Here is a 15917-nt window from a genome sequence, read left to right on the forward strand (position 1 = left end):
TAATGATAATAATAATTTAAATTTGGATCTTTATTGTCAAATATCCAGTCCCCAACACTTTCATTTACGTGGGTGTTTTCTAATGGCTAGTTAGCACAAATTTCATTTTCTTTTGGAATTTTTATTTTCTCAAGTGACTAAAGACAATTAACTGTGACCAAATTGAATTAAATTATTGTTCTCGTGGGATTAGTTTTAAAAATGAAATGGGGAAGAAGAGGGACTGAGATCTTTGTAGCCATTGGATGTTTTAGTTTAAGACGTTAGGCTTTCAACATCATTTGGTCCATCTCATTCCTCCAACGTACAATTTTCTCATGTGCAAGTAATCCACATTACCGACACTTTCCCGCCTATGAATTCATTTGTGTTATTATATCTATAAATTATTTCCCTTTTAAACTAAAAGTTATCTAATAGTGCAAAGTTAATTTGACTTGATAAATTAGCAGAGATGTAAAGTGAATTAATAATTCGGTACAAGTGCAACATAGGTTAATTTTCAACAAAATTTTTCATTCCAACTATTTTGTACTTTTATCAAACTATTTTTCTTTTTCTACAACATAAAATAGTTTCTTCAAGTATTAAGTATATATTTGATTAAGTTCAAATTTCATTTTTTTTAATACACTAAACTTAGAGAGTATTTAAAAAGAATCATATTTTTTTTCATTATTATTGTTCAGTATGAAGTTGAATGACAACTTTTTTTTCGTAAATAAAAAATTGAATATATAACAATTAAAGTATATATGAACGTGTAATCTTACTTTTAATTAAAAAGGTTTACAAAATATAAAATGAGTTGAGAGTGTTAATATGTATGAAAATAAAACAAGAAATATTTTCTATTTTTGTTTCTTCTAATATGAGAGTTTGAAATAAAATAAAATTGGACCCTTCTCAACCAGGGATCTTAGAAAACTGCATTTTTAAACTACCCTCAGGGTGGGCTTTGCTGACCACATTGGAGAAGATCCATGAGTAAAGAATAAGATCACACCGAGGGTACTTGTAAAAAGTTTAATGTTTAAGTCGGTTCAAATTCAAAAGAATGAGCAAAGATAAATATACTTGAAGAAGAACTTCTTGTGATGAGTTTAAATAGAAAGAGTGTGTACCTTGTTAAGATATGATTTGAGTGTCTTTATCAAAGTTAATTCAATTGAGATATTAATGGAGAGAATTGTCTAAACAATTATTATGATCGATATTTTAAGATAAATGAAATGATTTGAGTTTGTTAATTTTAATAATGTTGATCAAGATATTACAAAAACAAATTTTGTGTTGTTTATAATGTTTTAGCATACAAGTAGTTTGATCAATTAATATAAAACATGGTAACAATTTTTTTGAGTCCGGCAAAACGTAAAGGGTCATTTATTTGATAGAGAAAGTGATAAATATATATATATATTTGTGAAAATTATAAAATTTCGTACAGTGGCCTCTTGTCAAAGGCCCACAAACTTGCATCACGCTCTCATTTTACTCTCTATTTTATTAAATGCGAGGTTGTGGAGATAGTTATATAATGCTCTTTAAAATAATTGGATGATCGATTTAATCCATACAAAATCATAGACCAACCCCTATAGTCCTATCGTTATCCCTTCTTAATTAATTGCTAGTACACGTGACGCTGATACTTTACCATTGGGATATAAATTAGCCTTTGATTTTTCAAATAATAATCCATTTTAAGATTTTAATGCATGAAGTTTCCATTAAGTGAAAACCTTTGGTAGCAGCAAGTAACCCACAACAAAAAAACAACCACTAACATCAATAAGTATATATAAGTATAGGTCAACTTTTGAGAGATATTTTACTCGAGCTATTATTTTCATTTTACTTTTTTAATTGAAAATCGTTTTTAAGAATTTATTTTCTTTTAATGTGGTGGCCAATGGAATGAGGAAAAACAACAAAAAAGAACTTGTTCAAAATTAAAAGCCTTTTAGAACATATGAAGCATCAATAATAATACACTTGCCACTATTATTTGGTTTACAAATTACATGTGTCAACTATATATATAATATCTTTATTTTACATTTGCATACACGTAACAACTTTTTTCAATTCTTGATATATATTTCTTTTGCTATTTGCAAAAGTAGTTGAATGTGTCAAATTTGCTTGACACCTTATGAATCCATGTTTCAGTGCTTGATTTGTTGCAGAGTTTGGACAGAAACGGAATGTTTGACATCTCCAATGTGGAGTTCATGTTCACCACTTGGGATTCTTCGAATCCCAAACTGGTCCACCACGGATAAGTGCTTGCACACATGAACACGAACCTGGACTCGTTGGTTGGAGCCCGCAGGAACATGGGCCTTGTGGAAGCCCACCAAGTGTTTAATGGCGGCCCATTTTCCCGGTGGTGGTTTCGAGAATACGAGAAGGGTGTGGGTCCCATCCATTGAGCCTTCGTTTTGGACGTCAACGTGGAACTCCATCTCCAATGCCTCGTCATCGCAATTGGCGTGACTCACCCTCACTGCTTTGCTTGAAAGGGTTGAGTTTGTCAAGGCTTGGAGCACTGAGACTTGTTTTGGAGCAAGGGCTAAGGTGTGCCTGAACCTTGAGTAGCTTAGCCCGTGTCCAAAAGGAAACACTACTGGGCCTTTGTAGAATCTGTAGGTTCTTCCTGGGTACCCTGTTGCTGGGTTTGCTCTCATGTCCATGTTTGTCATCGGCACTTTAGCCAAGTAACTCTCTGGGTACCATGTCATCGGTAACCTTCCTCCTACAATACAACCCCAATCCATAAATAACATTCTTCCTACTTCCATTTTCTACTATAATGGACTAATGGTGTGGTGTGGGACTAATTTACCTGGGTTACTTGTACCAAAGATCACATCAGCTATGGCAGTTCCACCAGCCTGCCCTGGATAACCAGCCCACAAGATGCCACTAATCTTTGGATCCTTTACGGCAAAGGAGACATCAACTGGGCCACCAGACATGATCACCAGGATAACTGGGCCCCTAGCGGCCCTGGCCACCCTACCCACAAGCTCTTGTTGAAAGCCTGGTAAGAGTAGCCCAACCCTGTCTCGTGTTTCCGCTTCTATGGACTGGTCAAGCCCCATTACTAACACAGTCGCATCAACCTCCCTAGCTACAGTTTCCGCAGCTCCAAATAGTTCGTTCCCCCTACAAGCCACATTCCTACACCCCACTTGATGTGCGGTCTTCACATACCTCGCTATCCCTTGCACAGGGGTCGTATAACCACATGCCAATCCTAAAACAAATTACAAATATTTTTTTTTTTTTAAATAAGAATTAAGAAATGTGATCTTTGATTTATAATGAGAAAAAAAAAAAAAAAAAAGGGTTAAATTAGTGATCATTATTCATTAACTAACCAGCATAGTTCCCTATCATTGTAACAGTAGCGTCCGAATTGGGCCCAATAACTCCTACGAGACGGTGTCGCGTAGGGGATAGTGGTAGCGAGTTTCCTTTGTTTTGTAACAACACTATACTCTCTCTAGCTGCTTCAAGGGCCAGTTGTTGATGGGCCGGGGTACACACGTCTCTCGGGCCCAAGTTTCCGTATGGTTGGGCCGATGGTTCGCCGTCGAACATACCCAATCTCATTTGGACCGTAATAAGGTTGGCTAAGGCAAGGTTAAGATCGTTTTCCGAAATGAGTCCCTTCCTAATGGCAGCATCGGTGTGGATTGCCAGGAATGGGCCACAATCCAAGTCCAGGCCCGCTTTAATTGCTTCTGCGGCTGCCTCTTCTGGTGTTCTTGTGTAGTGTTGGTTGTCATAGAAAACTCCAACTGAATCACAGTCCGAAACAATGTACCTATTTTGCATAACAAGAAAGATGTCACAAATGACAAAATTGGTTAAAAACAAAAATAGTGATGGAAAAAAAAAGTATATTGGGCTTACCCATTGAGGCGCCATTGGCCACGGATGGTGTTGCGAAGGAGATCAGGATCAGCACACGTGGGCTTGCCATTCACCTGATTGTAGGAGCACATCACACTGGCCACTTGCCCTTCCAGCAGGCATGCTTTAAATGGTACATCATAAGTGTCCTCCAAATCCTGCTTGCTCACCTGCACGTGCACCAATAGCCCAAACCATTTTAATTTGGGTCCATGGTTTTAATTTGGGCCCAGGTGGCCACAACCAAACTAGGTACATTTATTTTGGCTAGTTATAGGTAAACCATATTCCCACTTTTCCATGAAAGTCACGTCCACAGGGGATACCATAATGAATGGCAGGGAAAATAAAGGGGCTTATTATTCCTATTTCCTACGGTGCGCAAGTGCTGATTTGTTAGTTTGAATGGCATCGCTGTCACTTATCCTAACAACTTTGCAAGTGGCCTCAAGTCCCTGTCATCGACAACTTGCATAACTTCCACTTTAGTGAAACATGGTTTTGTTCTTCTCTTGCATCATACATAACAACTTATTTGAATGTAGGAAATGGTAAGGTACAAAATCCGAAGGTAGATCCACTATATATAGCCTTGCTTCCTCAGCATATAGATAGATAGCCATGTATTACATGGCTGTATATCCATGTGGAGTAAATGACTATTCAAGAACGCATGGACGCACATGAAAAATGCACTCATAGCTAGCTTAACCAACCAATTCACAATTATAATAACACTAAATAAGAAGAAAAAAAAAATCTTGTAGGCTATTTCTAAGAATAAAAAATAATAAGACAAAACTTACATGCACTTTCATGTATGTTTTTTTATATTTTAATTATCTTTTCTTAATCATAATTAAAATTTTACTAATATTTAATATTAATATTTATAATAAATATTATGGAAATAAAACCTCGATATACCTTAGCGTTGAAATGAAATCTGTCTACACCATTCCAGTTATCAAGATCATAAGCAGTGTAGTGTTTGCAGCAAGCAGCAACCTTAAGGCGGTTTCCGGCGCCGTCACCCTGGAGTCCTCGGACATAGCTGGCGGCGTACTTTGCCGCCAAAGTTGGGTCTTCTCCGGGAGTTTCTTGGCCGCGGCCCCACCGTGGGTCACGGAAAATGTTCACATTAGGACTCCAATACGTCAAACCAGCCTGTCCACCGTTGTACATTGCTCTTGCTTCATCAGACACCACCTGCATATACATGATTAATTAGGTAATCATTAAATCAATTAAATTAATTTTATTCAGATTTTTATCTTTTTAATTATTATTTCAACGTATATATATACACTACAACTAGCTAGCCGTGCATGACGGCGGCGAGTAACAATTATAAAGAAGAGAGACTGTGTAGTTCCTTCAATTATTTTTTTAAAATATGTTTACAAAGAGATTTTTGTTTGCTACCTTAATATGCATGTCTCCTAATTCTGGCTCTGTCACTGTGATTGTGTCTAATTGCCAGAATTATTCTGGTTTAATAGATTATTTTCTTATTCTGAGAAGAAAAGTCTTGTTATTGGTTCATATTCTCTATGTCATTTAGCTAAACTACCAACCGGAATAATATAAAGTTATTTTTGACACTAAAAGACAAACGAAACACCCCATTTTTGACATTTTCTGGAATCCAAATGGCACTACGTCTAACTAATATCTTTCATCGAATATCGAATGGTTTTTCTTTCCCAACATCACTTTATCTTAAGAGAAGGACTTTTTCACTACTCCACCAATAATATATAATCTAACATAATATATATATATATATATATATATATATATATATATATATATATCGACATATATATCAACTTTGGCTAAATTAGCTAGACTATTTCTGGGGTCTGATTGTTACAACAAATGCAACTTAATTATGATGAGCCATAAAAGCATCCTACATATGCATGTATATATAGCGCCGGGACCAAGACGAAAAAGAAAAGAAAAAAGACGTAGTGGAATGGTCGACGCAAGGTTTTGCAAGGTGTTGGTGGGCAACATCAAACACCTATAGTGTTTGTTCAATTATTCATGCACCAAACCAATAATTAATGAAAGTAGAGAAGATGATTTTTCACTCTTCCTTAAAACAACTTCAAGCATGCAAAATTAAGATGATTCATTGATTTCTATATTTTACTAACCGTAATTAATTTTAATGTGAAAACCTTTTCCATATTGACACCCTTATTTAACAGAATTTGACCATTTAAGTATGAAAAGGATCTACTAATTACCACCAAAAGCGTAATTAATTATTATTCCGATCTTAATACGTATATAATTAAAATGACGTGAATATAGACTAAAATAACCACCGGAAACAAGGACAACCAAAACCTCCTTCTAATGACGCTGCTGTTGCTTTCGTAGTTAATGAGACAATGGCGTAATGGACTTGTTTTACCCTCTAGTAGCTGACAATTAAAGTTGTCATTTTTCAACATTATCATCATTTTCTAAACCATTAAAATGACTTGATTGTCAGGTTTCATATATATTATATTCCAAATGCATGTAAAGGCACATGGTAGTTGGGACACACACAATTCGTCAGCTACCATGTAAACAAGCAAAAACAAGTGAGTATCGAGAAGCCCAGTATCACCCAATTGTAACACAAATATCATCCCTTCATTCATTTTCATATATATGCAAAATCCCATTTGGATATATAAGAATAAAAATATAAATAAAAAAAAGTAATGAATAATTCACTTGTCACAGAAAAGTAACATATATGAAAGACAATATATGTATATGCAAAAGACATGCATTTACCCAATTGGCTAGATTCTGTATTATATTGTAAAGGCATGATGAATATTACTAATTATGCACATAAAGTTGAGTGGATAAATGGTTAATTTGATGATGAATGGGCGAAAAAGAGAGCTAAGGAATCTGCTTTAAATAATGTATGAGGATGAGCGAAGGAAGGGAAGGGTTAGCGATGGATGAAGCGAAAAAGTTGATGGAATAAAAAAGAGGAGAATTGGAAAGTGAATCTGACCCGTCCAATTTCGCGCCAGAGGGACTGATTGAAGGAAGCAGCGGTTGAGATGACCTGAGGGAACATGGTGGCGGCAGGGAAGGGCCCACCGAACCTGGTGCCGGGGCCCACATTGGAGACTCCGTGCAGAGCCTCGGACCACCATTCGTAGCCTTGGATGCCGAGCCTGGGCACGGCGATGGCGTTGTTCACCACCAGCCTAATCTTCTCCGCCAATGAGAGCCTCGCTATGAGGTCCTGCACCCTCACGTGGATCGGCACGTTCGTCCTGCAAAACTTTAACCCCCTCGTGACCCCGTTACGAGGGTCGCATGCAAAGGGCACCCTCCCTTCGCTCAAGGACACTGTCACACTAAGCAACACTACCACAATGGCCACCACTTGCCTCTTGTCGTTTCGACAACCCATGTTGAGGAAGGTATAATCGAATGAATGAGTGAGGACTCACGCTCCGTGCCACCTCCTATATATAGAGGGACTTGCGTCTTTCCTACACTCTACACTCAACCAATTCACCTCTCATCCTTGCTTTTCCACGTACTTCATTAATTCTATCCATCTTTCACACCCAAAATTCGTTAATTTCAACAACAATAGTTCCTAAAAAATCACAACCCAAACGTACACCACCTTTTATAACCACTTGGAACTAATCTTTAAGATATATTTTCTATATTTACCTTAGCGGGCGAGGGTGAGACTCGATCAGGGAAGAAAATAAAATGTTTTAATAAAATATTTTCAGATAAGATTTTTTTTTTTAATGAAATTTTCATTTAGGAAAGATATTAAGAAGGGGGGGTTATTTATGCTGGTTTTATTTCATAAGGGACAAAATTAACTATCATAGCCGAACAAAATGGTTGTATAGGAGAATAGGGGTATGAGATGATCCAGCAATGAGTAAAATAAATTTCAATATTCTAACGTAAAAACGACATACACAAGTAAATCCCGAACGTGAAAATACGCCGCCGATTTCCTGAATAATTACGAAGGGGGCACATACAGAAAGAAGCTTTCACGATTGGGTTTCCACGTCGATTATGTGTATGCATTTGGATATATTATATTATATATGAATAAAGCTTATAACGACTGAGAGCTAAACTTGAATAGCGATGAGAGAGTGAGTGAGTGTAACGCGCAGTTAGACTCAGTGGGTGGTGACTGGTGGTGGCTGGGTTGGTCCCATTGTGGCCTAGCTAGTATATGGTATTAGATGCTAAAATATATCGACTAAAATATACTATATGCCATAACTTAGGAAGGTAGATATATAAAGAAAGAGAAACCTACCCAAATATATATATATATATATATATATATATATATATATATATATATATGTGTGTGTAAAAATTTAATTAAGGGTCATGTAACTTTTTACAATGTTAACTAATCACAAAACATTATATATATAAACTTCTTAATTGTTTTTTTTTTAAATTAATAAATTTATCATACACAATTAAAAAAATCTTAACACGTAATATTTTATAACAAAAAATATAAAGAAATAAATAGAGAAAGTGTTGTGTGTGATGTTTTTAATCTTTTAGAGAAGTGCAAGTTATGGACATTCACGGCCGGACTAAAGAATCTCTCGCTTTCTTACTTGTACCATGCGCGAGCGCAGGTGTGGCTTATTTATAGCTAGCTTCCTCGTGTGCATATATTTACAACCTACCTACCTATATATTGGATGCTATTTTGACCGCCACGAGTTACAAACACTTTTTTTTTACTATATATTTCATATTTATATATATATATATATATATATTTATAATTTAGTCTGCGATTAGAAATTCATTTATCATTCAAATATCTTACAAGATATTTTTAATATTTACATACATAAATAACTATATTAGATTATTATTTGGTGTCATCTTTTACATATATCAAAAATATTTTATGAGATTACATAAATTATAAACAAATTTTTAACCATTAGGATGAAATTACAAAAAATAAAAATAAAGTAAAGACCTTGTAAAAAAACAATTTAGAAGAACTTTATTGAAAAATCATAAAATATTTTGAGACTAAAAATAATGTATTAAATCATTAAATGAAGATTAAGACTTGTATAATTTAAAAAAAAATCAATTAATAATAGAGAGCATTAGTGTTTTGTTAAAAAGAATATATTTCTATTATTTCTCTTTCGTCTATTAATCAAACCATAATTGTTTGACATAAATACATTGGAAAACTACGTAAGTCAAACTATTTGATGGTTTGTGAAAGTTCTCTCCACCAGTTACAATGACATGTGAAGAAGACTATTCAAAATCCTCAGCTGTTGGGTGTTTACCTATGATCCACGAAAAATAACGCTTTCACCCCCGTGATGTTACTGGAATTGACTAAAGCACCATAAAAAGAAGATCAAAACCCGTGACCCCATTTCAGAAAAATATGTGTTTTTGTCATGTTTATTTTATACTTAATTACTTCTGTTTCTCCATCTCATATGCATGTATTTACGAAGAATATATGCTAGACTTTTTTATGTATTTTTTTACTATATACATCAATGTTGGTTCAGCTACCTCTTAATATACAGATAAAAATACGCAATGACTGGACCTCATTTCAATTTGATTTTTTTCAACAACTCTCTCTGATTTTTCTTCATAGGTGGGTGAGAACTACAAGCATCGCAAGTCCTTACCCTAGGAAGAAAGAATGCAATTGAATATCATTATGTTGTGACCATATATATGCATGCATGTAAAATAATTTCTATGCCAACTTGTAAGGGGCCCACATGCTTTAAGAAGTGCATATTTATTAATTAGCATGTAGACATTTTGTGTATGTGATTGGATAAGGGGATAGACAAATAAAACATTAAAACATATCTTTTCAAACGCAATAAGAATAATTGAGATTGAACAAAGAATATGGCTTCTCTATAATAAGTTTTATTAATAAACGTTTCAAATTTAAAATTTGATGCCATTGACCAAAAAAATATTTGAAATTAGCTTCGAACATCATATCACATTTCTTTTTTATTTTTTGTCAATTAAGAAAAAAAATGAAGCAGGAGGAATGGGCTGTCTTGAGAGTACAGCATGTGAGGTTGGGAAGCAAGATTCTGAGTTCCACATGCCACCACTGTCTCAATACATTAACAAAATATTTAATCAAGCACGGAATTAATGCAATTCCTTGGGGTTATATGTTAATTTTTGGAAAAGATTGTGATATATTATCATCCAAGTTGAGCATTTTTATTTATTGAAACATAATATATATCAGATTGGATCGAAAATCAAATGAATTAATTAGCGAATCATTAATTCGTGCCTGAATGTGGAGAAACATGCATCATCTTCAGGAAAAAGTATCAGGAAAAAAAAAAACGATGAGTGTACGTAATGGTTTGGTCTCTTTGCTTTTGTAGTAAATATGGATAAACCAATCAAATGGTCATGAGCTATATATAGATTTTCCATGCTTTACGCCTCGTAAAACCAAAAAAAAAAAAAAAAAAAAAAAAGCGTTTGCTTTGTTTAAACTTTAAAAAATAAATAGAGTATTTGTTTAAAAAATATTGTTTTCAGTTTATAAAATCATAGAATAATAATTTTTAAGATTTTCTTTCAACTATTTATCTAACTAATTAGCATTTTAATATCTGCAAATGCATTAGATGATTAATATAATTTAATTTGATTATTTTACTATAGTAATTGTATTATATTATTTAAATGAATCAAATTAACATATAATTGTAACGACCCGACTGGTCACTACGCCCGGCATAGCACACTCGAAACACCAGACAGATAGAACAAGTATATGAATATAGGATCTAGAATATATAGATATACAAGGTTCCAATCTGACTAGAGTTAAAGTGTACTAAAGGAAAATACAACCAAATGCTACTATCCCATGTAGCCACAAGCAAAACAACACATCGCCAAGCAAAACAGCTGCAAGGTCCACCAACCTCACCACAAGACGCACCTCTATTCCTGCCCTGCTCCCATACATAGTATGATCATCGCAGTCCAAAAACATGGAAAACAACAGAAGGGTAAGCTAGTGAAATTAAAATTCATCATACAATTATGTAATTGGCAATATAAATAACAACAGATACAATCAGCACACTTGTACAGCTTATACCACTCAACAATATCAACACCGCAATGCGGCAATATCAGCACTGCTTAGCAGCAACAACAGCACCACTCTAGTGACTACAACGGCACCGCAAAGCGGCAACAACGGCACCACTCTAGTGGCTATAACGGCACCGCAAAGCGACAACAACGGCACCACTCTAGTGGCTATAACGGCACCGCAAAGCGGCAACAACAGCACCGCCTTAGCGGTTAGAATCAGCACCACATGTGTGGCTAACAACAGCACCGACTTAGCGGCTATAATATCACCCAACCCAGCATATCTCAGCACAGTACAGCACAGCACAGCACAACAATTCAACAAAATTATTACTTTCTACAATTCAGCCCAACGGTCTATGATTCCGCTATACTATATAATTGCTCTTATTAATCCATTGATTCCAGCTCAACAATACACTTCTAATACAACTAACATATTTATCTCAGCTTAATTCCCTAATCATCACAACATATTCATCAAATTCGCTTGGTTCAGCATATAACATCATTGATTAACAATTTCGGCACAACTCAACAGTCAACAACCTATAGATCATCATCTCCTTGCGCGCCCGGCTCACTCGAGGTTGCGCCCAGCGCGACTCAACCCGAGAGCACCAAGGCTCTCCCGCGCCTGGCGCAATTCCAAATTGCGCTTAGCGCCTGTCTGGCAGAGACTCAAGAAGTCTCGTGCGCCCAGCGGAGCCTAACCCGCGCCCAGCGTGGGCAAGGCAGAGACCTACCAGGGTCTCGCGCCCAGCGCAATTCACAATTGCGCCCAGCGTGCCCTTGGCAGAGACTCCCAAGGAGCCTCCGCGCCCAGCGAGTCCAAAAGTGCGCTTAGCGCAATCCAAGTATCCCAAAAACATGTTACTCTTGATATCGCGCCCAGCGCAGCTCGAGTCAGGCCCGGCGCGGGCCAACCAGAGACCCCCATTCGCAAGCTCGCCCAGCGCACACAGCCTTGCGCCCGGCGGGCTTGCCTAAACAGAGTCTCCTGGTGGTCGCGCGCCCGGCGCGAAGAACAGCGCTCAGCGCGAACTCATCAGTAACTTCCCCAAGTTCGAAAAGTTGTTCAAAACCTGCAAATCTTAACAGCCAACAAGCATGCAATCCAGCCAAAATGTCACATTCTCATCAAACATCAAGAAAAATACCTCATTTTCCACATGCAACCACAATCCAAGAATTTCCTCAAAGTTTCTCAAAAAATCCCGAAAACCCCAAAATCTTAACTTTAGAAATTCTCAACCAAAATCATCAATTCTCAGCCGGTTAAATGAGTCCCCAGACCCCCTTTTAACCAAACCACAGCATAAAACTAACTTCCCTTACCTTGAATCCAGAAATTTGAGCTTCGGGACAAGAAGAACGGAAGAGAGGGACGGAAGAGAGCTTGAACGACCGGAAAGGGAGAAAAGAAGACTCCGAACACTCAGCTAGAGATCCAAGACTACTCCGCACCACCACCTTTAGTCAGCAAGGAAGAGAAGAAACAAGAGAGTGAGTGAGACCTTAGAGTGAAAGAAGGTTTGGGGAAAATAAGTTCGTACGGGGGGTCTCACAATAATAATAATATTTAATTTGATTCAAATTTGAAGACAATAATATAATTATAAAATAATATTTTAAAAGATAATAAGATTTGCTAGAAATTAAAGTAATAAAAATATTCAAAGTGAATTTCAAGTTATTAGCAAAATCTTAATAACAAAATTAATGTAATTTAATATTAAAATTAAAAATAATAATCACTATTATTTTATAATGTATAAATTAATTTGCTTTTTTACCCTACAACGAATATTCTTAGTCATCTAGATTATAAATTAATAATTTTGTTCATAATACTATTATTATCACTATCTAGTCCGAAGGATTTTGAACATGAGATTTTTTGCTAGATAGAATATTACCACAAAATTACAATGTCATGTAATTACAGTACCAACTCGTTGAATTATTTAATTTGAATTTAAAGATAATAATATACTCATAATAATTTAAATTTTAAAAATATAAAATTAAAAAAGAAAGTAATTTCAGTGTGCAACGAGGGAGGAGAAAAAAGGTAAACAATAAGCTAGTTGAAAGAAGTAATAGAGTAAGAATTTCACCTCAAAGTGAGTACCGATAATTATTATAAAATTTATAAACATGTTTTAATTAAAATATATTGTCATTAAAAAATGAAAATAAAAATTAAAGGAAAGTAAAAAAAAAAAATCATGACATTCAATCAAAACTTTTTTTTTGCAAAAAAAATTTGTGGTATTCAATAAAAAAATAATATAAAAAGTCATGTGGTATTTAACTATAACAATTTGAATTTTTTTAAGATTTCATTAAACTAGTGGTATTCAATTAAGATAATAAAAAAAATTAGGAATCCATCAAAATCTGATAGTATTTAATTAAGACTATTTTTTTACTTAAAAAAAGTTCATTAATATTCAAAAATATATAATTTTAAAATATTTTAAATACTGAAATTTATAAGACTTTTTAGTACAATTTATTTATAATTCTTTCATCAAACAATCTCATTAAAACCTTTAAGATTTTGCATGACTTTTTTCCTTCTATTTCTACTTTTTTTTTCCACTCATATTCTCTATATATTGTCATTCTTGCTTTTCTATCTCTTTTTCTTTTCATCTATCTCTCCCATTTATCTCCTTCTTCTTCTTCTTTTTTTTTTCTCATTTTTTCTTCTCTATCTCTATTGCCTTTTTTTGCTTCTCTTTCTCTTTCTTCTTTATCTCTTTACTATTTTTTTTATTCGTCTCTCATTTATCTCTTCTTCTTAATTATCATATCTTTTTTATCTATCAATTGATGTATAATTTATCAATATTTATTTTTTGAATTATTAAATATTTAAAATAATTTTTGTATTATTAAATATTATCCATTGTTAAATTTTTTTAATTATTAAAATTTAACTATTTATTTTAATGAAATTTAGTATTGAAATATATAAAAAAAAATTAAAAAAAACTTTGCAAGTCATGGTAATAATCCTCAAAATAAAATTAAAGTTTTTAATTTACACCATACATTCTTAAGAAATGTGATTGAAAAAATATTTAGTATTTTTAAATTATGTTTCACAATTTTTAAGACAAGACCTTTATACGATTTAAGATACAAACTCAACTTGTATTACCATGTAACATTACATAACTTCTTTTTTTTTCAATGAATGTTGTTCTAATGAATTTCAATTGAATTAGTAGATGAATCTTTATCTTTAATAATACTCGTTAATGAAGACCATAATTTTAAACATATTCACAATCAAGTGTTTGAAAGTGGATATGTTAATGTATTGAGACTAATATGACTTTAGATATATGAAATGTTAGTTAGGGGAACATTAAAGTCAATTATTTATTAAAAAATAAAGAGAAATATTTGTTAAAAAAATAGAAAAAGTGTGTTGGTTTTACTTTTATTTCTTATTTGTGTTGTTTTTTTTTATTAAATTTTGTAGTATTACAAATCTATATTTTTCTGTAAAATCTATAAAATCTTTTAAAATTTTATAATATAAATTTATCAAAATTCATGAAAATCCATTAGAATTTGAATTTAAAAATCTTGATTAAAATCCAAGTTTACAAAAAATTTTAAAATCCATTAAAATCCACAAGACTTTTTCATGTTAAAATTGTTTTTCAAAATCTTAATCCAAATATCTCTTAATCTTTATAACTAGAACAACTCTAGTGGTTAAGAAACAAAATATATGTGATCATTTATGTTAACTGTTATTTTTTTATTAAATGTGTTATTAGTGAAAAATATAGAACGTAATTATTCATAATTTCATTGTAAATACTTAATGGAGTTGATGATTGACTAATGAATAATATAAAATATAATTATCCGTAATTTCATTGTAAATTTTGAAAGAATTTAATAATTGATTATAGTTTTATACGAGGGTTTATTCAAATTTAAACTTATAATTTCATAGTAAATATTAAAAAGGTTGATCATTGACTAATTAGAATAAAATATAACTATGTATTTTTACTGTAAATTTTTAAAGACTTTGATAGTTGATTCTAGTTTTATATTGAATTGTATTTTACTTAAATTTAAATTTTTTCATAAAAAAATTGACTTAAATATTTTTTTGACCTATAAATTTAGGATAAATTTATTTTTGATATCTCAAATTTAAAATTAATATTTTTAATCTTATAATTTTTAAAAATTTTATTTTAGTCTTTTAAATCACTAATAATATATCTAAAAGTAATAGATTGACATAACTAGTTATATAACATTAGTTAAACTTAATGTGATGTTCTCACCGATAAAGATATTAGTTGAAGATTTTATGCAACAGTATTTGACATATTTTCTAACAAAATGTGAATATAAAAACTAAAACAATTTTTTTTAAAATATAACAAACAAAAAAACTAATTTCAAATTAAAAAAATTTGAAAGATTAATAAAAACATATTTATATAGAGGTGATAGATCCACTTACTCCAGTAGTAAGTCTACCTAAACTTACTTCATTCAATAATGTTTTACATTAAATTTCAATGCTTTAACCATTGAATTTAAAGTTTTTAATATATAAATTAACGTATAAAATATTTGTATGATTATTCGTTAATTTAAATTAATAAAATAAAATATTAAATAATTTTTAAATTTTTAAAAATTTACAAATTTAATATATACTTTAAAAACTTTAAATTTACTGATTAAATTATTAAAATTTTATGTATAATACAAATTATCGAAAAAAATAAATTTAATTAAACTTGTTCTTAATA

At 32.7% G+C, this 15917-nt stretch overlaps 1 protein-coding gene across 2 annotated transcripts; it reads right to left on the bottom strand.

Moving 5' to 3' along the window:
• Positions 1-1976: 1976 nt before the first annotated feature.
• LOC109814966 (beta-D-xylosidase 1) lies at positions 1977-7711 on the bottom strand. 2 transcript variants are annotated; one of them, XM_020379507.3, is made up of 6 exons: positions 6962-7711; positions 4855-5136; positions 3928-4097; positions 3390-3838; positions 2852-3265; positions 1977-2761 (listed from the first exon to the last, which is right to left on the bottom strand). In XM_020379507.3, exons 1-6 carry the CDS (start codon positions 7367-7369, stop codon positions 2172-2174), a joined length of 2313 nt encoding a protein of 770 aa, XP_020235096.2. In that variant the 5' UTR covers positions 7370-7711; the 3' UTR covers positions 1977-2171. The 2 variants fall into 2 exon arrangements, with proteins under 2 accessions (XP_020235096.2, XP_020235097.2); XM_020379508.3 differs by lacking the exon at positions 6962-7711 and adding an exon at positions 5353-5680.
• Between the last annotated feature and the right edge of the window lie 8206 nt (positions 7712-15917).

The sequence above is a fragment of the Cajanus cajan genome, chromosome 1 (assembly GCF_000230855.2).
Source record: "Cajanus cajan strain Asha chromosome 1, NIPB_CcT2T_4, whole genome shotgun sequence".
Classification (NCBI taxonomy): Eukaryota; Viridiplantae; Streptophyta; class Magnoliopsida; order Fabales; family Fabaceae; genus Cajanus; species Cajanus cajan.